Genomic DNA, 27,991 nt, shown 5'->3' with positions numbered 1-27,991 from the left:
TTCCCACCCATTTAAGAATACAAGAGTCACTGAAGAAGAAGACATTTTGATTACGATGCACGGGATAATCCCATAAGAGACCCCAAAGAACAATTCTAAATTGAATTCTTTAACCAGGTGCTAGATTGTGCAATACAGTCAGTTAACGAACATTTCATGCAGCTCAAGGAACACAGCAGTATATTTGGGATGTTGTATGATATTCCAAAACTCCTCACTATACCTGAAGAAGACCTACACCAGCAATGCAGGGCACTAGAGACAGTGTTGACACATGATGACATGCGCGATATTGATCAAGTGATTCCTAAAAAGGATGGAAGCAAATTTTTGGGGTGGTGTAAGGAGTTTTGCACTAGCATACTCATGCTGCACTTCTATTGAGGAGATGACTTCCCATTGCCACCAACCGGTCAAGTTTTTATCCGTGTTTAATTCCTTTTAAGCAAAATGTTGGTTTGCTTTGTTTCTTTTGAGAAGTATTAGAATGAAATTAATGCAACCTTGACATAATACAGTAGAAAATTCACTTGGGAATACAGAAACCGCCATCCTAGAACAAGCTACCCCAGAAAACTCTTCACTATATTAGTGATTTAATATTTGTGGGACATATTCTGTGCTGACCTACACCTCAGGCAACATCACTGAAGCAGTGGTAAAGGGATAGTGTTGCCTGAGTCAGCACAGAAAATGGACCCTTCTGCAATATCATATAGCAAAGAGTTCTATAATTTAATTGTATATTATGTTAAAACATTTCCTTTTATCAGTTTTAAGTGAATTTCATTTTAATTACATCAAGTATATTGTTTCTATGGTATGAAATGGGTTAGATAGGAGCAACAGATAAATAATTATAGAGAGGTTATTTTAGATACACCTGTTATATCTTCTTATGTATCTTTTTTCCAAATAAATAAACCTAGTCCATTAAATCTCTTTTGGTAGGGAAGCCTGCCCTCCCCTGTATGCGCTTGTATTCAGTGGGTTAGACCTTTTCCATATCTGCCGTCACTTTTTGAGACTGTGACCTCAACTGAAAATCAGGCCCATATCCCAGCATTCTCTGTGGAATTAATAGAACCATAGACACGTAGGGCTGGACGGGATCTCAAACAGTCATCAAGTTCAGCCCCCTGTGCTGAGACATGGCCAAATAAACCTAGACCATCCCTGACTGGTGTTTGTCCAACCTGTTCTTAACAGCCTCCAATGATGCAAATTCTACAACCTCCCTTGGAATCCTATTTCAGAGCTTAACTACCCTTATAATTAGAAATCTCTTCCTAATATCTAACCTAAATTTCTCTTGTTGATGATTAAGACCATTACTTCCTAACTTCAGTGGACATGGAGAATAAGTGATCACCATCCTCTTCATAATAGCCCTTAACATATTCAAAGACTGTTACCAGGTTCCCCCATGAGTCTTCTTTTCTCAGGTCTAAACATGACCAGTTTTTTATCTTTTCTTTATAGATCAGGTTTTCTAAACCTTTAATCATTTTTGTCACTCTCCTCTGGACTCTCGCCAATTTGTCCACATCTTTCCTAGAATCTGGCAACTAGACCCAGATACAGTACGCCCGCTGAGGTCTCACCAGTGCCACATAAAATGGGATGATTACATGCTGTGTCTTACATACAACTCACCTGTTAATACACCCCAAAATTCTACTGGCAGGTGCAACTTAATTTTTTATCTTTCCTACATTCTCCTTTCTGAGTCTACTCTTTACAAGTTAGCGGCCTACAGCATAGGCTGTGAGTATTATGGGTGAATGAAATGATTGCTGTTTGATATTCATATTTCAAAGTCCTTGTGAAGGAGTGGACTCATCACTGAAGCACCTCCTCATATCTGGATGTGGCATAGCAGCTCTCTTCCTGTATAGTAGCCCTTGCCAACAGCCACGATGGTCCTCAGCCCTACAGTCAGGCCACGATTTAAATCCACCCCTTCAAGGGTAGCCAACAAACCAATGTCCAAAATTTTGTATCAGATCTCCAGCCCCAAATCTGGGCCCCCATAGTCCTTATACCCATCTCTTAGGGTCTCCTTCTCAGAGACTTCCCCTCACCTTTTCTGGTGGCTAGTAGGGAAAACCTGGACCTTATCACTACACCAGGTTCCAGCCAAGGGACCCTATAACCAGCAGCCAAGGTCTGGTCCACACAGCTATTTGCTGCTCACTCTCTGAGCATCTTTCCCATTACATCTCTAGGTTAAGCCATCTTACAGTGCTGGGAATCTCAGAGCCCACCCCTGGAATCCCCTAACAAAACCCCCAGCATAAAAAGTATAAACAAAAACTCACTTCCGTCCTTCTTTGGCTTAGCCTTACATCTCTCTCAATTAAATGCCTCTCAGGGATCTCTCCTTGGAAGTCCAGGTTCTGCCCTTTTGTCAGGGCTTGTCACCAGACCCTGGTCCATGCCACTCCTGCCAGCTTCGTCCACTTAGGTGACACTACCAGGACTTACACTCTGCCCCGGCCTTCTTTCTTGACCCTCCCGCTCTATTCTCTCTAGTCTCTGATCACGGAGAACAACTGCAGAGTTTCAGCATACAGTCCCTTTCTAAGCTGTACTTCCTCTCTTTAAACTAACCACCCAGCTCCTGCCCAGCTGGGCTTCATCCTCAGTTAAGCCTGCTTGTCAATCCAGGTGCAGCAAGGTAGCCTAACTGGCCTCTCAGGGGGCCCACATTAACCCTTTCAGAGCCAATGTAGGGAACACACCCTGTCACAGTCGTATTATCTTTGAATATTCAGATGCATAAAACATAAAGGGCCCAGTCTTACAAACTCTTATCTGGGTGAGTTGTTGTGTGAGTAGAACAACTCAGGAGAATTAGGGTTGGCAGGATTAACCCTTTATCATGAAAATAATAGGGTTAAAATGTAATGGCAGCCTCACAAGAGCAGGCAGGGAGAAGGAAACTGAGATTTCTCTTTTTCTTTTCTCCTGTGGCCTGCCTGTTTGGGTGCGATCTGTTCCTCCAGTTTTCTGGGAAATGGTCAGAATTAGCCTGCATTGTACGCAGAGGCCTCAAGTGCTTGTTATGGTCAGAAATACCACTTGTGTTGGCAGACTCTGCTGGCTTTAAGAGCTATGCACCCCTGAGCTGCATAGTGGAGGTTGGAAAAATGCCTGCAGTGATTTTCTTATATTTAGTGAATATCCAGGGAAGACATTTATGGCCATTTTTAACATGCAAGAGGCAATGTAAGTTATTTTTAGCATGCAAATGCCTTCTTTTGCAATTGAATGAAGGCTACATCAAATGTCAAATTTAGGGAATTTTGCATTTAGAGCTAATTATCATCAGTGACTTGCAATGTGGATAAAAACTTTAGTAATGTGGATCTGTGTGGCCAGTTGTTAGCTATATACCTTACAGAAAAAGTATGTCTCTAAGGCTAGCAGGATGGATGACTTCACTTCAGAGAGTTTCCTAAATCTTTAACATGTTGTATACATTTTAAATAATCTTAGAAAGAGGATACTGTATCATTATCCTTTGCTTATGTATTTTGATCTTAATAGAAACCTAAACAATTTGCTAATAAACATAAATCATGACTAAATTGAATTTCGGAGGTTTCATTTTAACTTACATTTAACGAGACATAACTAGCTCACAACTGGAACCTACCTCCTTTAAGAACAAAAACATCTTAGGAAAGGTCATAGTTAAACTATCAACTCTCTTTGAGGCAGGGACCATGAGTAGCTCTGTGTCTGTACAGCACATCGCACAAGAGGGGACTCATCAGAGCCTGTGCACACTGTCAAAATATAAGTATTGAATAATAAGAAGAAGAGTGTATATATCTGAGTGGTCATATTTCAGCCATGACTAAGGCCCTACTTGAATCGTGGGGTGATTGTCAAATAATTGTGGCTGAGTTGCAGACAAGACATGGAAAATTGCCGAAAAGTAATAATATATATGGAGATATACCTATCTCATAGAACTGGAAGGGACTCTGAAAGGTCATCAAGTCCAGCCCCCTGCCTTCACTAGCAGGACCAACTACTGATTTTGCCCTAGATCCCTAAGTGGCCCCCTTAAGGATTGAATTTATAACCCAGGTTTAGCAGGCCAATGCTCAAACCACTGAGCTATCCCTTTATGGACCTTTATTAATTGTGGTAATTTGGAAAAGCCAGAGAATATCGGTTTAAGAAAAATTCCCTGTAATAATATAAAGACTCATGTATTATGTTATGCCTGCTCATTTTTTGATAACAAGACATTTTGCTGCAACTATATTACAATTATTAATGCGCAGGGCTGACAGCGGGAGCCCCAGATGCCAGCCACCTAGGGCTGATGGCGGGACCCCGCCCATCAGCCACGCAAGGCTGACAGCGTATGGCAGGACTCCTGCTGTCAATCAGCCAGCTGACAAAATTGCAGTGGAAGCCTAATATTGTAAGATTTACAATTTCCGCAATATCACAAATTAAGTAGGGCCTTAGTCATGACCTTTTTAGTTAAATAGCTTCAAGAGTGTGATGCTGTCTTCAGATATACAGAGTACCCCAAACCAGAAAACATGCCTGAATAGATGCCACAAAAACTTGGTGCTGTGCAGGGATGCTGGTATCCTTCAAATTATAGTAGGTGAGATATACATGTATTCTACACCTGTTAAAAGATTTGATCAGATGGTTGGGGGTGGGAGGAGGGTTTTCAGCTCAGCACTTACATGCACACCCCATTAGAATCTAGTGTATCAAGAGCATACTATGTTCTATGTCCTTTAAACAGCAGAGAACTGCTTTTGGGGCCTGATCTTGCACCCACTGATGTATGATCAGGATATAGATACACATTAAACTTGGGGCTGCCCATGGCTTACCTATTATTTTACACATTTCTCAATCAACACAGAACTCAGTTCTGCAACCCTTACTCACACTGAGTAGTGCTTACTCTCAGGAGTAGTCCCATTGACTACTACTCATTGTTTTTTCTGTGGCAGTCAATGTGTGAGCTGCCCCTGCAGTTGTGAAATAACAAAGAGGGAGCCCGGTTTGCTACTCCAGTTGTCTGTGGTGAGCAGAGTGTGTTCAGCTGGTGTTTCCACCTCTCAACTCCATTTCAAACAGCTCCACAAGCACCGGCTAGAAGGGACTTCTTCCCTGAATTCCGATAGCACTCAGCAGGCACAGAGCCTAGCCAAGATGTTGATCTTTGGCTAAGCTCTGTACCCTCTGTGTAAGAGGATCTGGACTTGATTCAAAGGAAATTGTATCTGGTCAGCACCCTTCAGGGACCAGGACTTTATTTGTATAAAAGCTTGTGAAACTACAGGTATTTTTCTTATTCATGTAACCATCTACTTTTATTTTTAATCATGCTTAAGTTATATCCTACAGCAGGGAGTTAGCCCAGATTACTATATGTTGGATTCAAAGTAATGAATATGATTTTATACACTGAAGGACCAGATTATCCCTATGCAAGGGAAAACTTGCACAGGGATCAGGACACTCCAGGGTTTTCATGACACCAAATTTCCAGCACAATGTTCCTTTTGATGGGTCTGGCTTCTAGGAATGGTTTGGAGTAAGACCCACCAACCCAGTGGGTATCCCAAGATCTGTGAGAAAATTCCATAGATCTTGAGATATCCAGGGAGAGTGGGAATTCACACAAAAGGCTCAGTATCTGAGACAATCAGCTTTAATTCTCATCAGGAAGTAAGAGTGTGTGTGTGTGTGTGTGTGTGTGTGTGTGTGTGTGTGTGTGTGTGTGTGTGTGTGTGTGTGTGTGTGTGTGTGTGAGAGAGAGAGAGAGAGAGAGAGAGAGAGATGCCACAAGGTGCAGCCATCATCCACCCCTAACATGTATGCCCAGACCCTCGGATCCCAAGCTCTGCAGACTTGGAGTGGATGGGCTTAGATGAGATTGGGTGACAGAAGGGAGCATCTTGCAGAGCCATTACTATCCTCTTCTGCCCATCCTGTCCAGGATCTGTTAATTTTGCTTCCATTTGTTCATTTTAGTGGAAGACTTCAGTGGCCTATATTTGAGGGAGTTCTGTATGCAGAGAGAAAAGAAAATATACTCTCTGAGGGTGGTAGAACTCCCTGCAGATTCTGCCCTTTAAAGTAGATTTTGCAGACTGGAGTATACAGATCTGGCTGTGGGTATGCATTTCTAGAGTCAGACAAATATTACCAAACATGGTCAGTGTTCAACCCATGTACATGGCTATTTATGGGACTCTAGTTAAGTGTTTTGGGGGCTATCCTGCAGTCTGTTCCACTGGACCCCAGTAGAATGAATTTCCTACTCATTTCTTTTTAAAAAATAGCATTATTTATCAAACAAAAATTACATGGATATCATCTCTATGTGGTATACATATATAATTTTACAAAGTTTACCATACTTTCTTTTCCAGACATAACATAACCATAAACAGAGACTGGGAAATTAACCATAATTAGCATCTTATGAAGAATAAACTATCTTCTAAATCATCTGCTTAACATGCAGAGTCCAAGCATCTTATCCAATACATTTGTGACAAAGAAACACACCAGACACAATACAGAGGTCCTGTAATTATTATATATTATTACATAATGGAGCTTGTAGCATGAGTAAAGCAACAGGCTAAAAAATGGTGTGACAGCCCATGCCTCATGTTCACTAACAGGTGTGTCATGAAATACTGCCATGTGCACACCTCTCACATGTTGTTTAAGCAATTCTATTGTCACAGACAAGGTGTGGCAGTCATGCCTAGTGGATGGAACCAGTTAAGCCTAGTGGGTAGGGCCAGAGATGGAATTGGAAGCCAGGAATCAAAGCCAAGGTGCAGGCATAAGAGCAGAGTCTGTCATAGCAGCCACCTAATTGCACAGATAAGTCTGGAGGGGACACCAAGAAGTTAAGTAGTGCACCTTGACCAATCAGGGACCCTGGAAGCACTACTAATCAGGCCCTCCATGAGCTGTCACAAATCCTGTGGCATTTGGCTCCACAAGGATCACAGCCTGTCAGTTGCTGGTCTGCTGTGGCTGGCAACACAGAGGCTGTTACTGAGGGACCAGCAGTTGCAGGTTCTTCCCTTTGGATCCTTACATCTATTCTATTGCATTCTCTAACTGTTGGAGCCTGGAAGGAATAAAGCATATGGAGTTTAATGCTATTTTGTCTGCCACATATGAAAAACTGTTTTTATGGAGAACAGCAATCCATTCATTGATTTTTACACCAGAAGTTCATGAGGGAATTTCACAAATCTACTGGATGTGCCAAATCCAGGTGGCTTTAGCTGCATATATACCACTGGCTTCAAGAGTAAGATAAGTAGCATTTGGCCCAATATCCTTAATAATCATCATAATCATCATCCCTAGCTCTCAGCTTTTCATCAGTAGATCTCAAACCACTTTCAAAGAAGGTCAGTAATCCCCATTATCCCCATTTTACAGATGGGAAAAATTGAGGAACAGAGAGGTGAAGTCACTTGCCCAAGGTCATCCAGCAGGCTAGTAGCAGCCAGGAATAGAACTCAGGTATCTTGAGTCTGAGTCCAGTGCTCTGTCCCTTAAGTCACACCAATTTAAGTGCTATATTTTACATTTGTGTCTTTAAAAACACGTATAAAACACTAACATGAGCCAGATAATTACGATATAGGAGGGTCCAGGACTTATTCTCCACTCTTCTCCCCAGCTCCCCTCTAGAACAAAAAATCAATTATTTATTCACACTTTTTGAGATCCATTACCTTCTGAGTATGTGCAGACAGCTGCCATCAATGGCAGTTTTGCGTTCATATTGAGAGAATAGACCATTTTAAAGTGTTCTATCTCAGACAGCAGCAAAGAAATCTGTTAAACTTTCTGTCCAAACTATGTCCCTTTTGGATATCTGTCATTGCAAATTCGGAAGACCTGTGGATCTGGTAACCTGCAGTTTTTGGAAGATGGTACAATATTGGTGGATGATGATGTAAAGTCAGAGACTGCTATCAGTTCCTGAAATACTTAAGAACACTATCAGGGACTTTAGCTGAAAATGTCAGTGAACTGGAGGATTGGCGAGAGGTTTTACAAAATCTAAATGTCCTAGAACTGATTTAAGGAAACTATTTTTCATTTCAGTAAAACATTTTTGTTTGAATTTAAACATCCCCTTGCAGTGTTTGCAACTCCCACATTGCAGCACTGTGCTAGTGCATGAGAACTGAAAAGCAAAATTGCCAACTGGCCAAATCCTACTTCCACAGAAACTAATGGGAGTTTTACTATTGACTCCAGTAGGATCATGACTGGTCCAGAGGGCTGAATAGAAATAAAAAGAAAAGTGAGTCATCTGTTTTCTTTGCCCTTGCTGAGTGAATTGCAAACAGAATCTTGGATTTTTAAAATTCTTTCAGTTTTATCCATCAAAGGTGCTCCTAGTAATACAGTTATGCAATATACATGATTTTTAAGCTGACAGTCTCCCTTTAATGCTCTATGTTTTCATTACAATACTGCAGTATGGATCTAGGGCAGAGTCAGGCCTGGATTAACTCAATTTTGTTTATTTCAGACTTGCTGTTTGCATGTGTTTTCATGGTTATGACTGACTTAGAAATTCAAGCTCTTTTTGAAAGATTAATGCAAACAAGTTGAACTCTGTTAAAACTCTTAATATAGTCCTTGCTCGTATACATGGAATTGTGTCAGTTACTCAGCTGAAGATTCTAAGAGTGTGCAACAACTCAAGGGTTGCTCAAGTGTTACAAAAGGTAATACCCATGCAGTCATCTATATTGCAATAGGCAATGTATACCGTAATGAGCAACTACAGTCTACTGGATTGAGAATGGGTCTAGAAATGAAAATACCTAGGTTCTTTTCCCATCTCTGCCACTTACTCACTGTGGATTAAATTCACCCATGTGCAGAGGGCCTGTGTCCAAGGTCTATGTATCACTTAAAACCCAATTAAGTGGGTCTTAAAGGGTGCATTGTGCTGGTCTTATGCATAGGAATGAGTTTCACCCCGTGTGAACTTAGAATCATAAATTATTAGGGTTGGAAGGGATCTCAGGAGGTCGAGCAAGTCACTTAATTTCTTTATACCAGAGTTATGAATGCCAGAGTTACGGACTGACCAGTCAACCACACACCTCATTTGGAACTGGAAGTATGCAATCAAGATGTAACACACACACACACAAAAGCAAATACAGTACAGTACTATTTAAAATGTAAACTACTAAAAAATAAAGGGAAAGTTTAAAAACAAAAATTTGACAAGGTAAGGAAACTTTCTGTTTCATTTAAATTAAGAGGGTTAAAAGCAGCATTTTTCTTCTGCATAATAAAGTTTCAAAGCTGTATTAAGTCAATGTTCAGTTATAAACGTTTGAAAGAACAACCATAACATTTTGTTCAGTTATGAACATTTTGGAGTTACAAACAACCTCCATTCCCAAGGTGTCTGTAAATCTGAGGTTCTACTGTACCTCACACTATATGGAAAATTAGAATAATAATGTTTGCTCACCCTTGTAAAGCACTTTGAGATATGTGGAAAAGCACTATAGAATGACAGACAATTTTTGTTATATTGCAGATTACTCACAGGAGGACCATAATGGTGACTTGTCATAAAACATAATTTGCATAAAATGCCACAGATGCATCTGCCCTCATTTATGGGAGTAAATCATAGGGTGTAAAGGTTTCAGCAAGCAGTGCTCGGTCTGAGTGGCCTGCCTCACATTAACACAGAGTATTGCATGCTGGGACTTGTGGATTCTACCTGTCAGACCACTTTTGTACAGGTGGGATTGGTCATATACCACATTGCAGAACTCTGCAGCCTGAATTTGGCCTACAGACTGCATAGTTTGCATCATCACTGTCATATAGCATTCTGTGCATCATTTCAGGCAGCACTCTCTCTACGAATGACATCACTTGCCCAAATCTGCTCTCATTGCAGTAGCTGGCAAAATTCCTATGCACTAAAATGGGAGCAGGATTGGATCCAATAAGGTGAATACACATCTCTAATTACACTGTCAGCAGCAAATGGTCATGATTACTATCCAGCAGTCCAAAGTCTGTACAGGAGGCTGGTGGTATTTCAGAGTGAGCTGACTAAAATAACACTTAAAGATATAAGAGAGACGAGGTGGGTGAGGTAATATCTGTTATTGGATCAACTTCTGTTGGTGAAAGAGACACGTTTTCAAGATCCACTGAGCTCTTCCTCAGACAAGTTTATTACCTAAAACAACCTTTCAGGATTACCTGAAGAAGAGCTCTGTGGAGCTTGGAAGCTTGTCTCTTTCACCAACAGAAGTTGATCCAATAACAGATATTACCTCACCCACCTTGTCTCATACCCAGGGACCAAGATGGCGACACCAACACTGCAAACTTAAAGACATAGAAGTTACATACAACACCAAGTAAAGATGATAGTTTGAGGGAAATCAAAAGTAGGCAGAGCCTAGTGTGTCCACCCTTGAGATACTCCAGCAATTCAAGAATGAAATTTTGTCTAACTACAGGAACACTTGCAATTCTTACTGTAAAAAAAGATCTCTACTGATCAAAAGAAAAAAAATTGATACAGCCATCGGAAGCTAGTAGATTGTTATGAATATTTCCAATTAAAGTTACTATGTGTACTTCATTTCCCCAAACATTCCGAGGAAAGTTGATCTGCCAAAACAACACCCTGAAAAATGTTTCCTATTTGTTGCATACATTTTTTAAAAGGGGGGTTGCTTTATTTCAATGTGGATGAGTCAATGTTACTGAATGTTTATGAGAATGCCTCTAAATAAGCTATGTGAAAATTGTAAAGAGCTTGGACGCAAAAAAGAAACAGTTTTAGAGGTAGTAGGTACCACTTCTAGTGTAGGACCTGTACTGAAGTTAGTTCCTTTTCAACTTAGCAGTGGAACAATTAATAAAGGAACCCATTAAGGTCTGATTGTTGCTGCTAAAAAGGAAGGTTGAATTTCAGTCCTTTGAAGTAACTGAGAATGATTCAGGCCTCATTACAGAGATATAATCTACATTCATACATTTATGTTAGTGATTCAAATCTATTGGGACAGATTGAATTCCGTTAAATAGTGCATCTTTCCTGTGGAACTTTTCTCAGGCTTTCTCAGGCTAACCTAAGAGGTGACCTAACAATACAAAGTAGTGGGGTATTTAGGGATTCAACTGTGCTATAAAAGAAAGGCTATACAGAAAGTAGAAAAAGGAATGAGATATAATCTAAAAAGCTATGTCAGCTTTTCATTTGGGCTCTGTTTTGTAAATGCCCTCCCTGTCATCACACAGTATAGAAAAGGACTCTATCTGTTGTAGTGGTTTTAAGTACTGCACTAAGTATTGCACCTGCCAGAAGCAGATTTAATATGAAACTTCTAAAGTTGCAATTTTTATTTTTGCTTCATGCAACCAAGCAGAAGTTATAAATAGGTCTAAGTAGAATTTCTCACATGAGCAGAAAATTCAGCTGTGAGGCTTTAAATAAAGCCTTTTTAGCTTCCAGTTATATTTTCTCTTCCCAGTGCAGAAAAACTCTAAAAAAAATTGCTGCACTTTGTGACATTTGTTAGCACAAAGGGCTATAATTTGATGGTGTCATCAAATGTACAATTTAAAAGACATGTATTTTTAATTACTTGTCATTTTAAATTTTTTGAATCAGCTGAACTTTTGGCTGAAACACAAATCCCTCAGAAACCTTATACCGTATATTTCAGACATTGTGGGTAACCCAGGTATAAAACCATGAGCTAGAAAATTGAAATTAACATTGTGGCCACATTAAAGTTGTCAGCCATTCATTATAAAATAAACTTTTTCTTTTTCTTGTCTCTTTAAGATTGGTAACTTCAAAAATAAATCCTAAATCAAATTAAGCCCCAGAATTTTCTGAAGCCTTTACCACAGTGAAAATATGAAGAATAAATATTCTGAAGTAACATAAACAACACCATAAAACATATTGATTCCAGCATTAAATGGTTCCATTTTTAAGGTTGTTTAAATGTCACCCGCAGAATCTAAGCACATAAATTTAAGAGCTGACGCTTTTGCAACTGAATAAACATCAAAATTGGAGAAAATCATTTCTAATTTTTTACTGTGAAGTTAACACTATACTAAAGAGCCCAGCCTAATGAATCAATCTAATTTTATACCTATTTGTCTTTTATGTATTTTCTGCTGTTCAAAGTAAGATTGATTCCAAATGCACAATATAATGGCAGAGGCTGTTTTTCCACTGCATTCTATTGATCAGCATTATTTCCCTTTGACGATGCCTGTTTCAGACAAGTTCTATGTTTATGCACAGGATAACTCATTTTGTTTCCACATAATGTCAGTTTCCCTTTGTAATCTAGTCTCTTACTTAATAGTGTTTGGTTATCTTGCATTTTATATGGATTATTTTACATTAGTGAATGCTCATGCACAGTTTAATGTCTTGTGTACCGACTGTCCTTAATCACAAGCAGGGACACTCCCTGGTCCCTTATTACGGTATAAAAACTTAGTGCATCACACAGGGTTGCCTGTTAATTGTTGGTTTAAAAAAAACCCACAGAAAACCATTCAGACAGATTTTATGGGGGAAACTTTGCAATCCCCATAAAAGCCCATTTTGCTTTGAAGTCCGACGCGTGATTCAGTCAATGACTCATGTTAGAAATTAGAAATTATAGGTCGTTTAGATCCCCGATTTCATTTGAGACCAGGAGGGTGAGGGGAGATAAATCTTGAGAGGCTTAAAAGGAAGAGCAGGCTAAAGTGTGAACTTTTTATTTCAGCAACGGAAGCGAGAAATCAATGGTACATTAAAGGGGGAGAGACCTCCATGGAAGCTGGCAGAGGGGAAGGAAAGGGAGCTAATTATGTCTCTTCCCTTTTACTCTCCTTGACCAACATATAATCTTACTTTTCAGGGCTTGTCTGCACTATATTCTTCTAACCAGTCTCGACCCCGATCCCTTCCCTAGCCCAGGAAGGGGGGTGGGGGAAGTCAGCACAGCAACAAGCTCCAGGTGGTTCTCTCAAGCACTCCACTGCCAAAAAAATAAAATAAAACCTTGCGCTAGAAAACATGCATAAAAAAAAAGGAAGAAAGGAAAGAAGGGGGGTTCCCTAGAGGGGATTGGTTCAGCGTGGAAGACAGGGAAATTAGTAAAGCATGAGTCTCCAAGCCATGCTGGTGGCCAGCACTCGGAGGAGAAGAACGCTTTAGGAGCAATTAGCAAAGAGCTGGAGGCTGCTACTTCTGCTGCAGACTGGGAGGAAGCAAGGGCAGTTCCGTCCGGAGGCTCCCACCACAGCAGGCATTTGCTCACTCCAGCTGCAAAAGGGTTTCAGATGTCCCACCGCTGCTTGACCCCCTGCAAACAAGGGTTGACCACCAGAGGCACATCCCACCTCTTGCTTGTAATCACTGACATACACTGAGGCTACAGCTTCCAACCTGTTTACAACCAGACGGGGGAGAGAAGTTGGGATTTTTTCTCTCTCTCTCTCTCTTTCTCTCTCTCTTTGGATTTTTTTTTTTGGTACTTTCTGGAGGATTCAAAGCAAAACAAAGAAACTGCCTCCTCCTGGGCTGTCAGTGAGAAGGGACGAGTTGTACAACTGGCTTGCGCTTTGCCAAGGAAAGGGGGTGGGGAAATCAGAAGAAGGTGCAAAAGTCATCAAGTGTGTGTGTGTGTGTGTGTGTGTGTAGGGGCGGTGGGCTTGGGGCAAGAAACCCTTTCCAGTACCCCCTTGGGTTCTAGTCGTTATTTATTTTTGCTATCGTTGTTCACTCTGCTGTCATCTATTTTTCAGACCTTTCTGCATCTAAGATGGTAAAGAAAGGAGGGAGGAAGAGAACGAAATAACCACGGGGAAGCCTCAGACCAGGTTGGGGAGGGGGGGTGAGAGTAAAAGGAAAGAGGATTAACCACCACCAACACCACCACCACCACCACACAAAAACCCCACCAACTTTCTTCTGTGAGGGAGGACTCGAAGGATTAAAAAGGCAGCAACTTCTGAGGCGATTTGTCCCGAGTTATGGATGTTGGTGCACTCACTTCAGGCCAGATCAGAGCTCAGAGGGCTCTAACCAGAAGCCGCAGCCACCAGCTCTCCACTTGCCTTTTACCAGGTTTTACCCTTCCAGTATGTTTCTTCTGGTGAGACATTTTCCAGCGCCCAGCGTTTCAGTACAATGTGCAAATGGATACTGACAAATGGTGCCTCAGCCTTTTCCCACCTGCCTTGCTGCGGGTGCTGCTGCTTCTTCCTGCTGCTCTTCTTGGTGTCTTCTGGGTCTGTCATCTGCCAGGACATGCGGTCCCCGGTGGCCACCAACGCGTCTTCTTCATCCTCCTCCTCTTCATCCTTCTCCTCTCCTGCCAGTGCGGGGAGGCACGTGCGGAGCTACAATCACCTCCAGGGAGATGTGCGCTGGAGGAAGCTCTACTCTTACAACAAGTACTTTCTCAAGATTGAGAAGAACGGCAAGGTCAGCGGGACCAAGAAGGAGAACTGCCCGTACAGTAAGTACTGACTCCCCGCAGCCCCTGAGAACTGAGCGCCCAGAGGGAGCCCAATCAATATCCCACCCTCCCCCCAGAAAAGCCCTACACAACCAGGACAGTCACCCCACGGCTAGTGCATCTCGTTTGCTCACATGCCAACCCCCACCCTGCCATCCGAGCTTTTAGTTCTCAAGAGCTCTTGCTTGGGAAGGTGACAGGGAGAAGTGGGGTGGTGTCTCTTTGGACTCTGCTCGCTGCATCCTTCTCCTATCTGCACATCTCATCTCTCTCCAGAAATTTGTTTTGCAAATGGTTTGAGTGAACACAATTGGTTTCCTGGGCTGGCAGAAAAGCAACTTAGAAAGATTTGTAAAGGGGGGAGGGAGGGTATTTTCTACTGAGTCTGAAAACAATTATCCCCTGTCATTAGAATGGTTTGATGTGAACTCCTAGTTTAAAACAATACATTGATTCCCCACCTCCCTTTAAGCCCCACAAGATTTATCTACTTCTCCCCACCACCACCCTTCCACTCCCTATCCTGTGAAAAGTGTTTTTCTGGTTTTGATTTCTGTCCCTGCATGTTGTTGGGTTTTGAGCGATTGCAGCCCATGAAGTTAACTTTTAAGGCACCACTGCTGCTATTTGTCTTTGCCTTGTTTTGCCTTCTCTCTGGTAACATGATTCTCATGTCTGCGTTGTCAATAGCATATGTGCTGCTTTGTGGTGTCCCGTTGTACTCTGTTCTTCGGAAAGTTCTCATATTGCAGCACTGCTATACTACTATTGCATCGTAAACATCAGGGGCTGTACTCATACGGACCTCACACACATTTCATTGTCATCGTTTTTAAAGAAGAAATATTTTCAAAGTAAAAGTCACAAGGCTGTTTCAGTGGCTGTAGTTTACCCTGTAGCGTGAACGTTTCTCTAATACTAATTAGGCTTCTAGTAATATTGTGTCTCTGGTAATATATTTTTGGTAGTCAGTCTTGAGAAATGTAATTTTTGTGCAGGCAAGAAAATGAATAATCTCAAGTGGAGGGGGTGGGGAACTGTAGTAAATCACAATACATTGTAGTAAAAACATTGTACAGTACATTGTAGTGTAATTTTAAATGCCAACATCCCTGTGTTGGAAAGGTAGCCTGTGCTATGCCAATGTTTGAGAAAGCTACTTTATTTGATCATACCGGTGAAGAGCAGCTGGTTGGGCTTAGTTGTTTTTGTAAATCCAAATATACCTAGGGATATATGCACGGCTAAACTAAAAATAAATGAGAGCTGCTTGAAACAGTAAGTAAAGTACAGACTGTGGTTTGGCAGGATGCCATGTTGTATGTTAAAAAAAATATATTACAGTTAATTCTCCAGTACTTGTATTCTTTCTTTACACCTCCATAATATGCATTTTTTTCATTTGAGTTCTTGTGTCATTGCTTCCACTTGCTACAGCTAGCAACTTATGTTCATATTTTATATTATCATAAGTGTTAATTCTGCAGTGTTAGACCTATGTTTGTAATGCTTTGGGTGTCAAAGCAGATTGGCTTTACCATGTAGTCTTTTAATTTTCATAGAAAATAGTTTTATGAGATACAATCATATGCTGAAGACTTAATTTTGGTAGGTTAGCAAGTACCTCTAGCTGTTACCATTGTTGTACCATGTTTCTTAATAGAGCAGAGTACTGAGCTTCTCAGAAATGTTTCTAAATGTGTACTCCTCTACTTGTAAAGTAAATAGGTTTTGTGTGAGCATATTGCTTCAGGAAGGGAATGGGAATTAATGTCTGATTCTGCAGACATTAATGCAGGCAAGTAACTTTACTCAGGTGAGTAGTCCTATTTTAATCAGTACAACTATTCATTTAAATAAAGTTACCTACATGTGTAAGTACCTACAGGATGAGTCCCTAACTGAGGAAAGAGAATAAAGGGAAGCACAAACATACACATGATCAGAGCCCCAGTCCTACAGTCCTTAGGTAGGAGCAACTCCCCTTAATCTATCTGGCATTATGCCTAGGACTTTTGTTTTTCACCCAACACATCATAAAATTAGAAGGTAGTTAATATTCTTGTTGGCATGTCATAGATACATTCAGATTTGCAGAATGTTTGTCTGCAGTGCCAAAAATTAAATAAAACATAGATTTGTTTACCTGTTTCCCCCCATGCACATAAGAACTTCAGAACGGCCATACTGGGTCAGACCAATGGTCCAACTAGCTCAGTATCCTGTCTTCCAACAGTGGCCAATGCCAGGTGCTTCAGAGGGAATGAACAAAACAGGTAATCATCAAGTGACGTAAGTTAAGCATTAATTCAGAACTACAAAATAATTATAGCTTCTTGTCAGCAAAGTTTACATAAAGTAAATGAAGGGCACAGTTTCTTCAAAATGAGTAACTTGAGAGTGCTTAAATGAAGCACAGTACTGGAATACCTTTAAAAAGCAAACCCATCTGGATATATAATATTTTAGTAAGTATTTAAGTTTTTGCTATCAGATCAAAAAGAGTCAAACATCTACACTGTTCTTTAACTACATACCAATGCAAATTTAAAATGTCTTAATGAAAGCGCACAACTGTGTTAAATGATCCCCACCTATGTTGCTTTGTATTTCAAGAACATCCATATCAAAACATTGTAAGTGAAAAGCATAGGTTCTGTGAATCATAATTTAACGTGTGGCTATGTAATCAGAACGCCACTATAATCTCCAGATGGATTGAGTCAGTGGCAGTATTTTGTATCATCATTAAGATATTGTCTAAATGTGTAATTACATGTGAATAAACTCCTGCCATACCTAAGAGGTAAGCCATCTAGCCAGCCCATCAAATTGTAGTCTGTTAAATATTAGGGTGTTTAACCTCTGACATAAGTTCCTCATCCAAAATCACATTTCCCTAGACAAATAATGATTACTGTTGACACACATGGCTTTATTTTTTAAATATTTTAATTTGGGGATTAATTTATTTCACTCAGATGATAATGTTTAAAATCCAGTTATACTACAAAAATGTTATCTACGGGGCTGCAAGCTTCTGATATGCTACATAATTAGACAACAGTTTAATGGCTGCTTGCCAGTGAAATGCTATGAAGTAAAAGGAACAGTTGAGAAAGTCAGGATAAACCTTCAGAAAGTACAATTTAGTTTCCAGTTCCTAAAATGGCTCAAGAAGCATTCATAGCTTTGCTCTATAAATATTATATAGTATGCACTAAATAAAGGTTTACTTTGGCAGATGTTTTCCAACTTGATTACACCAGAACTATTACCTCAGCCTTTACATACCTCCAGGATAACGGAACGGGTGAATTATGACTATTCTGTAAGAAGTCTGGGGGAGCTTGCATAATTTATCATAGCTGGAGTATATCTGTCACTAGATATACATAGTATAGTTTAGGTTTTGTTTTATTATTCTTTACATCTAGAGCTTTGCCCTTGAAACTCTACCACTCAGCACTAGTTCTTACCTCAGTGTTACAGCTGCAAGGTCCTCTTGCTACAGCTCCTGATAAGTCCATTTCTAGAAGTGAATAAAACAGCTGTAGTGCTCTCCAGTGACTGTGAGCATGTGTGAAACAAAAGCCCTGAGTAATTACAAAAGTATTGCCTATAACTTGACATCTGAGATGGCTAAGAAGAGTGTTTGAGCTTTTAGCATATGTAAAGATAGAGGCATTGCTGTGTGTAGACATATGGCCCAGTTGCACCTCACTGGAATTAGTGGGATTGCACAGGTATAATGGAGAGTGAATTTTGGCCCATATAACTTATGATGAGTTGGCTAAGGTAGATATACATTAAGTCTTTTTAGTATTATACTGTCAAAAACAATAAAAAATTGACTACAGAATCAACTTTGTCTGAAGGCCTCGAAGTATGCAAGATATGAATGTTAATAGGGATAGCAGTAACAAGGGAAGAGGGTAAAATATGAACTGGATATTTATTAAGTTCTGCAGCCTGAACAGGGATTGCAGAACTGGGCTCATTTTTTTTTCTATTGTATTAAATCTGTGGGCCTGATCCAAAGCTCATTGAAATCAATGGAAGATTTCCCATTCACTCCTGTGGGCTCTCACTTCCAGTAAGGCCGTTTGTGCACAGTGCTGTACAAAACATACTATAGAAGGTGGCACAGCAACTACCACAAGGAACTTACACTCAAATTAGGCTGGCACCATAGGGGTATATTCTGAGCTAGTGTGAACTGATGCAGCTATATTTAAATCAATGGAATCACACTGATTTATAGCAGATGAGATTGTGTCTTCTAGTATACCTACTTATTGACTTCAGTGGGCCCTTGTAGTCTCTGCATTGACTTCAGTGAACTTTGGATCAGATAGATAATGCACAAAGAAAATCTACATCAATGTCACCTATGTTAACAGTGGCACATTAGATTAAGGATACACGACTATTTAAGAAAAATCTACTAATTTCATTGTCTCTTGTAATTGTTTACAGCTGACAAGCCAATGTTTAACTGTTCCCAGGTGTAATAAAACCATTTAATTTGATTGTAAATAACAGTGAGATAGCTGCAATAAGATCAGATGTACAACTTTAAATAGGAGACTAGAACATTGAGCAAACAGTGCTGTCTTAATACTGGATATTATTAGAACAGAATGTATGAGATCATTTTAATTCTTTCAGAGTTGGTTTAGTATATTAAGCAATATATTTTTTTTTAATTAAAGACTGCTTTCCAGGCTCATGTATTTCCCTGGTGTCACTTTTTACATGTTGTTGACAGGTTCAAAAAAAATTTTAAAAATTGACCTCAGGAAATCATATACTGCCGCCTAATAAATACTTTTGTTTCTTGGGAAGGAAATCTATTTATTTTTATTACTTAACTGGTATCTCATTTAAGTCTAGGTTGTTCCTGGAGTTCAGTTACATAATTTATAACCATCAGCATACAAGCACAGACACTTAGGATTTATGTATATGGAAGGAATTGTATTATTTAATGTCTACATGACACTCTCCTGTTACCTTGACTGCATTCCCACCATGTGGACCCTCCACACTGATAGTGTAGCCTTATCATAAATTTCTTAACATTTACAGTTGTAAGGAGTCTTTTTTTTCTTTTTGTCTTAATAAATCTGATTTATAACCACTTGCAAAAGAAGACTGAGACAGCATTAGGTGGAGATCACCCTGACAACCTAAGAAGAATATGAGAACAAGGACAAGTAAGCTTACATATTCCACACTGCTATTTCAGTCTTAACTTGGTAAGGACCATAATATGTGGCTCAAGGCAGTATGAAACTTCTCAAGCATGTTCCACTATAGTGTAAGAACCTCTGTCTTGAAAGAAGGCATTTTAAAATGTTTTCAGAAGCCCTTCTTAAGTCTCCAATTTTATGTGCCCAATCCAGCTCACATTAAAGTCTGTGGGAGTCTTGCCACTGATTTCAGTGGGAGTTGGATCAGGTCCTGTAGGAATAAAGTTTTCGCTCATCTACAGAGCCTTACCTGTTGAAGGAAAGCTTATATTTGCAAGCAATGTCTTTCCACCCTTTGTGTCTTGGGTGGTTCCCAATTATTTTTATCACATTGAAGATTCATGAATGTTAAACACAAACAAGGTAGAACCTCCTTCATGCGAGTGCTAATGGAAAAAAATCCTTTCTGAACCACAATATTGTGTTTTTTCTCAAACGTTTTCCAGCTGAGGAGGTGGAAATGGTGTCAATAAAGTCAGTAGAGAGATTAAGCAGCCACTATGGGAGTAGTTCTAGAGTCTATCAATTTTTCTCCTAAGCTTGACTCAGAGTCTTTAATTACTCAAAAAAAGTATTGAATTAAGATTACAGTTCACACGCAAATCTAATGTCATCAATATTCTGTGCAGCTGCAGCAAGAAGTGGAGTGTTAAAGTGCATTGTTTCAGGGTATTTTTTTAAAATCTTATTTCTAAAGACTTTTATGATCTCGTTTGCCTTTAGAATAGTACAAATGTTCCTTATAGTATATAATTCCAAAATTTGTCAACATTAATAGTGGATATTATCTTGTTGGAATTAAATGAAAATTTGGCATCACTCACTCCAGGATATGAAACACAACTTCTTCGTGTAATGGAGGGAGGATTTACAAATGGGCTCTATACCAATATACTTTAATTTCTATGTTCGCATATGCACTATTATTACAAGTCAGACCATGCATGGCTAACATAGAGATTATCCTTCTCTTACCCCAAAGATTTATTTAGTAAAAAAAGCTCTCCAGTATTTTAATGTCTATGGCTTCTTATTATTTAGATGCTTTATTTTTTCTGTTGAATCAGTGGTATTTATTACTTGGTTTTGTGGACTGGGAAAATCATTTTCTCACAGTACTAGTTGCCTTTGTTGCTAGTGCCAACTCATTGTAATGAACAAAGAGGCTTTACAATATGGAATAAAGAAGAAATCAGACAGAAAACATGCCATCCAAAGCTTTAAGAAGAAATCAACTTGTTTCCTGGAAAGCCGTCTCTGTCTATAAACACCAAAATCTTCAAGGAAAAAAGTGTGTACACTTTCATCATTGAATGGATTATTAAAACTGAATTAATCCTTTGAGGGGGTACAGTTTTACACAAATGTGAGTTTCAATTAATTTAAATGTGAGCCAGGTCACATGCAAAACAATAGCTTTAGAGGCACTCTTTGCTTTTAAATCAGGTCACTTTTGTTCTTTCTTTGAACATTCTGTTCTAATTGGAACAGTAAATCAAAGAAAACACTTAAACTATATTCCCATGTAAGGTGGAGAACTGGACAATACCTTTTTACTGCTACTAACACGTGCATCCAATTATTGCTTGATAGATTCATAGTGTAAGTAGTAAAGCATTACCTTATTTTATAGTTAGGCTAATAATTCTTTAGCCTATCTCCTTACATGTTTAGCTCTAAATAATCTGTCAGTATTGTATATCTTCTGTGATTAAAGAGGAATTTTCACACACTGGGGCAAGCTTCAAAAATTAAAATATGCTGAAACAAAAAGCTGTTTAATTTCTCTCTAACTTTCCACATGGTGTTTCTCTTGATGCTTGTACAGTAGATCCTTGTTCGCAGCAACAATTTGTAAGAGCAACTGCTGCTTACCAGCAACATTTCCTCTGGGAACACTTTCCCTAATGTGAAATGTCCACTCAGCAACATAGCCACCACATAAGAGCAACATTTGTGACATTGTGATGCCACATACTCCACTTACTTGCATCATTTTTTTGTGTGGCAAAACCAGACAAAATGCCAAGAAGTCTCTAACTCAGGGGTCGGCAACCTTTCAGAAGTGGTGTGCCGAGTCTTCATTTATTCACTCTAATTTAAGCTTTCGCGTGCCAGAAATACATTTTAACATTTTTAGACGGTATCTTTCTATAAGTCTATAATATCTAACTAAACTATTGTTGTATGTAAAGTAAATAAGGTTTTTAAAATGTTTAAGAAGCTTCGTTTAAAATTAAATTAAAATGCAGAGCCTCCCGGACCGGTGGCCAGGACCCAGGCAGTGTGAGTGCCACTGAAAATCAGCTCGCGTGCCACCTTTGGCACACGTGCCATAGGTTGCCTACCCCTGCTCTAACTGAAAGAAAAAGTACAGATTATCCAAGACTGTTCAACTTCAGGGGCTATTCAAAAACAAGTTGCAGTCAAGTGGGAATTGCACAGGTCGGTTGCATGCAGAATATGGAAGCAGAAGGATAACTTTTGGCTAAATATGAAGACGGACAGTTGAATAGCTGCTGTAAGAGTGGGTGTGAAGGAAAAGCCCCTGATGTTGACCAGCTCTCTTTATATGGTTCAAATTGTGGACACAATCAAGGAAAAAGCCCTTCAGCTTGCTGCTTCACTTGGATTAAATGATTTTAAGGCAAATTACAGTTGGTTTACCAGATGGAAGAAACTCTTCAATGTCACTTTCAAAGAAGAGCATGACAAAAAGCAGTGGGCGAACACACCAGCAGCTTAGCAGTGACAGTACGAAAAACTTCCTCACATTCTTGAAAAGTTTTCCCCGCTGACATCTACAGTGCTGAAGAAACAGGACTTTATCTGAAAGGCTCTGTGACAGAGGACATGTAGGAAAAAAAATTAAAAGCAAGAAGGAGGAAAAGCTTCAAAGGACAGGGTAACTCATCATCCTACTGTGGGCTCAGAGGGATGTTTCCATGGAATGATCAAATGGTCTCAAGAAGACAGGGTAGAACCCCAACCCACCCCCGCAAACTTTGCATAGTCTGCATGTGTAGAGGGCAAGGGACGTATAGACTCATAGACTTAAGGTCAGAAAGGACCATTATGATCATCTAGTCTGACCTCCTGTACAATGCAGGCCACAGAATCTCACCCACCCACTCCTGTAATAAACCCCTAACCTATGTCTGAGTTATTGAAATCCTCAAATTGTGGTTTAAAGACTTCAAGGTGCAGAGAATCCTCCAGCAAGTGACCCATGCCCCAAACTGCAGAGGAAGGTGAAAAACCTCCAGGGCCTCTGCCAATCTTCCCTGGAGGAAAATTCCTTCCGGACCCCAAATATGGTGATCAGTTAAAGCCTGAGCATGCAGGCAAGACTCACCAGCCAGACACCCAGGAAAGAATTCTCCATAGTAACTCAGATCCCACCCCATCTAACATCTCATCACAGACCATTGGGCATATTTATCTGCTAATAATCAAAGATCAATTAATTGCCAAAATTAGGCTATCCCATCATACCATCCCCTCCATAAATTTATCAAGCTTAGTCTTGAAGCCAGATATGTCTTTTGCCCCCACTACTCCCCTTGGAAGGCTGTTCCAGAACTTCACTCCTCTAATGGTTAGAAACCTTCATCTAATTTCAAGTCTAAACTTCTTAGTGTCCAGTTTATATCCATTTGTTCTTGTGTCCACATTGGTACTAAGCTTAAATAATTCCTCTCCTTCCCTGGTATTTATCCCTCTGATATATTTATAGAGAGCAATCATATCTCCCCTCAGCCTTCTTTTGGTTAGGATAAACAAGCCAAGCTCTCTGAGTCTCCTTTCATAAGACAGGTTTTCCATTCCATTCATCCTAGCAGCGCTTCTCTGTACCTGTTCCAGTTTGAATTCATCCTTCTTAAACATGGGAGACCAGAACTGCACACAATATTCCAGATAAGGTCTCACCAATGCCTTGTATAATGGTACTAACACCTCCTTATCTCTATTGGAAATACCTTGCCTGACGCATCCCAATACCGCATTAGCTTTTTTCACAGCCATATCACATTGGTGGCTCATGAGTTTGAGTTTGGCTTCTACCTTGGATGTGGTAATAACTACCTCCATATCCTCATTTCCATTTGCCATCCTACCATTATCCCTAAGCTCCTCATTAGCCTCATTAAAGACTGAGGCAAAGTATTTGTATAGAAATTGGGCCATGCCCAGATTATCCTTAACCTCCACTCCATTCTCAGTGTTTAACGGTCCCACTTCTTCTTTCTTTGTTTTCTTCTTATTTATATGGCTATAGAAACTTTTATTATTGGTTTTAATTCCCTTTGCAAGGTCCAGCTCTACATGGCTTTTGGCCTTTCTCACTTTATCCCTACTGTTCTGACCTCAATAAGGTAGCTTTCCTTGCTAATCCCTCCCATCTTCCACTCCTTGTAGGCTTTCTGCTTTTTCTTAATCACCTCTCTGAGATGCTTGCTCATCCAGCTTGGTGTACAACTCCTGCCTATGAATTTTTTCCCCTTTCTTGGGATGCAGGCTTCTGATAGTTTCTGCAACTTTGACTTGAAGTAATTCCAGGCTTCCTCCACCTTTTAGATCCACAAGTTCCTCAGTCCAATCCACTTCCCTAACTAATTTTGTTAATTTTTTAAAATTAGCCCTTTTGAAATAAAAAACCCTAGTCCCAGATCTATTTTTGTTTATCCTTCCATCTAGTTTGAACTGAATTAGCTCATGATCACTTGAACCAAGTTTGTCCCCTACAACCATTTCTTCTATGAGGTCCTCACTACTCACCAAAACCAAATCTAAAATGGCATCCCCTCTTGCTGGTTCTTCAACTACTTGGTGAAGGAATCCATCAGCTATCACATTCAGAAAAATCTGAGCCCTATTATTATTACTAGCACTGGTCCTCCAGTCTATATCTTGGAAGTTAAAGTCTCCCATGATCACACAATTCCCATTAGTGCTTACTTCATTAAAAACATTATAGAGGTCTCTATCCATATCCAAATCAGATCCCGGAGGTCTGTAGCACACCCCAAGCACTATCTCAGGGGAGGCTCTAGTAGCTTTCTTTCCCAATGTGATTTTTGCCTACACAGACTCTCTTATCCATTCCATCACTTCTTATTTCTTTACAGTTTACCTCATCATTGATATACAGTGCTACTCCACCCCTTTGCCTTTATTTCTGTCTTTCCTAAACAGGACATAGCCTTCAATACCTGTACTCCAGTCATGACTACTATTCCACCATGTTTCTGTTATCCCTATAATATCGGGTTTCACTTTCTGCACCAGTAGCTCTAGTTCCTCCATTTTGTTACCTAGACTCCTCGTATTAGTGTACTAACATCTTAATTTTTGCCATTTGGCTTCATTGACATTCTTTACCCAATTAGGCACAGACATTCTACCACCAGTATCACCAATTAGACTGGTATCTACACTACCCTTCCTCCTTATAGCAAGCACAGGGCATGGAATATTTCATATGGAGTCATGAGGCAGGTTTGTTGCAGATAAGCATGTCACTTTTTTAACTGCCCAAATACTCAGCTCAGTCTGAGTCTCCTAAGGCTTCTGGAAACATTTAGTGCACACTGGACATGCTCAAAGGATTAACACAGGTACTGGTACAGTCAGTTTCATACTAACTGAATTGAGCTAAATCATTATAAGTCAGGTGTAAACCAGTTTGTGTGTGTCCACATTGGTGTTTGGACAGGTTTAACTAAATTGATGGGAAAAATTATTTTAATTAAACTGGTGCAATTTTTGGGTATAGACAAGGCTGAGGTTTTTGAGAAAGATTCTGGAAACATTTTGATATACACTCAGAATGATCTGAGGCTCAACACAGGAGTTAGGGGAACACCAACAGACCCCGGTCAATGTTGGCTGGGATTAAACTTGGGACCTCTGAAACTTAATGCATGAGCCGCTACTGCCTGAGCTAACAGATTAATATTGCTTAGCCAAGGCTCTGGCAGACTCCTCCGTCTCTAGCTGGACTAGGTGCCACTAGAGAGGGACAGTGCCACACCAAGCAGGTATGGGTTACATTAGCACAGTCACTCAGATACTTCTAACATAACTGTTTTTATAAATTAAAAGTATGCGAGCGACTGTGCTAATTAGACACCACCCTCACCTTGAACATGTGAAGTCACAAACCCACAAAGGACGTGTACCATTTCTTAGAGTAATGTGGCTAAAATTGTTTCACTGCAGCTTCTGTGCATGCCACCCAGTGATAGCCAGTACTTATGTAGTCTCTGGTCCTTCCACACACAATGGGGAATTGGATTGTTCCCTTCCCCCAGAATCTGTGACAACATGCACTATTCCTATGTCCTCCTACCTGTAGCTGCTGTCACAACTTCAGTATTATGAGTACCGGTGAGACGAAATACACAAACTGAAAGATAACACCTTGGTTTAAACACACTGCCCTAGAAGTTATCAGCTATGTAGAGCATTCACAATCAAAAAATCTTTGCTAGAAGAGTTAAGGTTGAAATTTTTTCAGTGCAATGTAGCCAGCACTCGAAAGTTTAATATCTGCGTTTACAACAATCTATTCATTTTTAGAAAAATGAACAAACTTGGAAATACTGTGAGAAAATGAAGAGTAAAACCTGTTCCCCGCTGCCACAGAACCCGTATCACTCACTATCAACTCCTACACACAACTTTAACATTGTCCCATTGTTTTTGTCTGTAATGGAAATATTCTGTACACTGTTGCGATTGTGTATTGTTTATTAAAGTGTAGTAAAGTTTTCAAAAGAAGCACAATCCTTCAGTACACTAAGTTATGTCAAGAGTTCTGCAAAGTTTCTGACAGGTTAATATAATGGTGGAGTAGAAGAATCTTTTTTTTATAAATGATCTGTCTAGTGTTATGAAATATCTTTATTGTGTAAGCTTTACTGGTTTGCATATTCAGCTATTTTAACTACATGTGTATCAACTATGATATCTATTTGTAGCGAGTAATGAAGTAGTATATGTTAGTCTTCTAATGTATGGGAAGTGGATCAGTTTAATAGGAAATGGAAGTTTAAGGCCCTAAGGAGGGGAGACTTTAACTGCAATTCTGCTGGAAGTGCCAGGAATGGATTCCAGAACTGAGTACAAGGAGCCTTTCCTTTCCTATGCTTTCAGTGACACCCCTTTTCTCCCTCTGGGTCCAAGCAGCATAGAGCAGGTAGCTGTCTGATTCAAATGCAGAGAGCAGAAGAGCCAGCATAAATTTGGACAAGAAACTGGGGGGTGGAACAGGCTGACTGGAGGCCACCGAAGGAGAGATTAAAACTGGGAACCAGGAGACAGAGAAGACTAGAACTGATTGAGCAAGGAGACTGGGACTGGGAGCGGGTAGGAGGAGACTTGGACAGGCTGAGCAAAGAGACTGGGCGGGAAATGGGAGGGACTGAGAGTGAGTGAACGTGTATGGGAAAAACAGATTGGATGAGAAGCTGGACAAGGAAATTGGGACTGGGAACTAGTTGGCTGGGAGACCATCCTTTCTCTTCCTGCAATCCCCTGCCTCATTCACTACAACCTTCCAGGTTCTGCAACAAATGAACCAGTGGGCTTACAAATACCAATCTCCTTCACCATATAACCAAGCTTTATCCCCAGAGCGGATCCTCCTCTGCACTGACTGAGGCAGGATCCTGTGGGGAAAAAATTGTATGTGATGATGTAATTAGAGACTGTGTCCTAATAGATGTGCACAAGGGGGTAGAATTAAGGTTTCTTAGGCAATCTTAATTTGGGCGTTTCCTAACTTTTGAGTGCTTGACTTTGCAACCTTAATGATGTTCCTTTAACATAGTTTTTGTGTGTGTAATATAGCGAGAGACCGAAGTGAAGACTTCAATATACTGTTTTATTACATAATATATATTTATTATTTCAGTCCTTCAAACAGTTAATCAAGATTCCCATCTAAGTACACAAACTGCCAGGAGGTTTATTTCTTTTCAGATCATTCTAAAGATGAGATGAAGTTAGAGGTCACAAGAGATGGATAATAGCTTTCAATGCAATTTCATTTAACTCCAGACTTCAATATCATTGACTTCTGAGGAAGTAAACAACAAGGGATTTACTGCCTCATCAAATGACCATTTTTAGGCAATCATGAGCCAAGATTTCCTT

The 27,991-nt window shown here is 40.0% G+C and overlaps 1 protein-coding gene across 3 annotated transcripts in view; it reads left to right on the top strand.

The window, feature by feature from the left end:
* Window positions 1-27,991, top strand: part of FGF10 (fibroblast growth factor 10) — a 118,134-nt gene that overhangs the window by 20,487 nt on the left and 69,656 nt on the right. Inside the window, exons 1-2 of one of the 3 annotated variants that reach the window (XM_039543076.1) lie at window positions 13,257-13,464; window positions 13,861-14,576. In XM_039543076.1, the coding sequence (XP_039399010.1) occupies window positions 14,246-14,576 (331 nt within the window). In that variant the 5' untranslated portion in view covers window positions 13,257-13,464; window positions 13,861-14,245. Of the gene's footprint in view, window positions 1-13,256; window positions 13,465-13,500; window positions 13,713-13,860; window positions 14,577-27,991 lie in introns of those variants that run through there. The other 2 variants (XM_039543077.1, XM_039543078.1) reach the window with 2 other exon arrangements.

The sequence above is a fragment of the Mauremys reevesii genome, linkage group 6, assembly GCF_016161935.1.
Source record: "Mauremys reevesii isolate NIE-2019 linkage group 6, ASM1616193v1, whole genome shotgun sequence".
Taxonomy (NCBI): domain Eukaryota; kingdom Metazoa; phylum Chordata; order Testudines; family Geoemydidae; genus Mauremys; species Mauremys reevesii.
The sequence above is the reverse complement of the archived record's forward strand: the minus strand, read 5'-3'. Positions and strand labels throughout refer to the sequence as shown.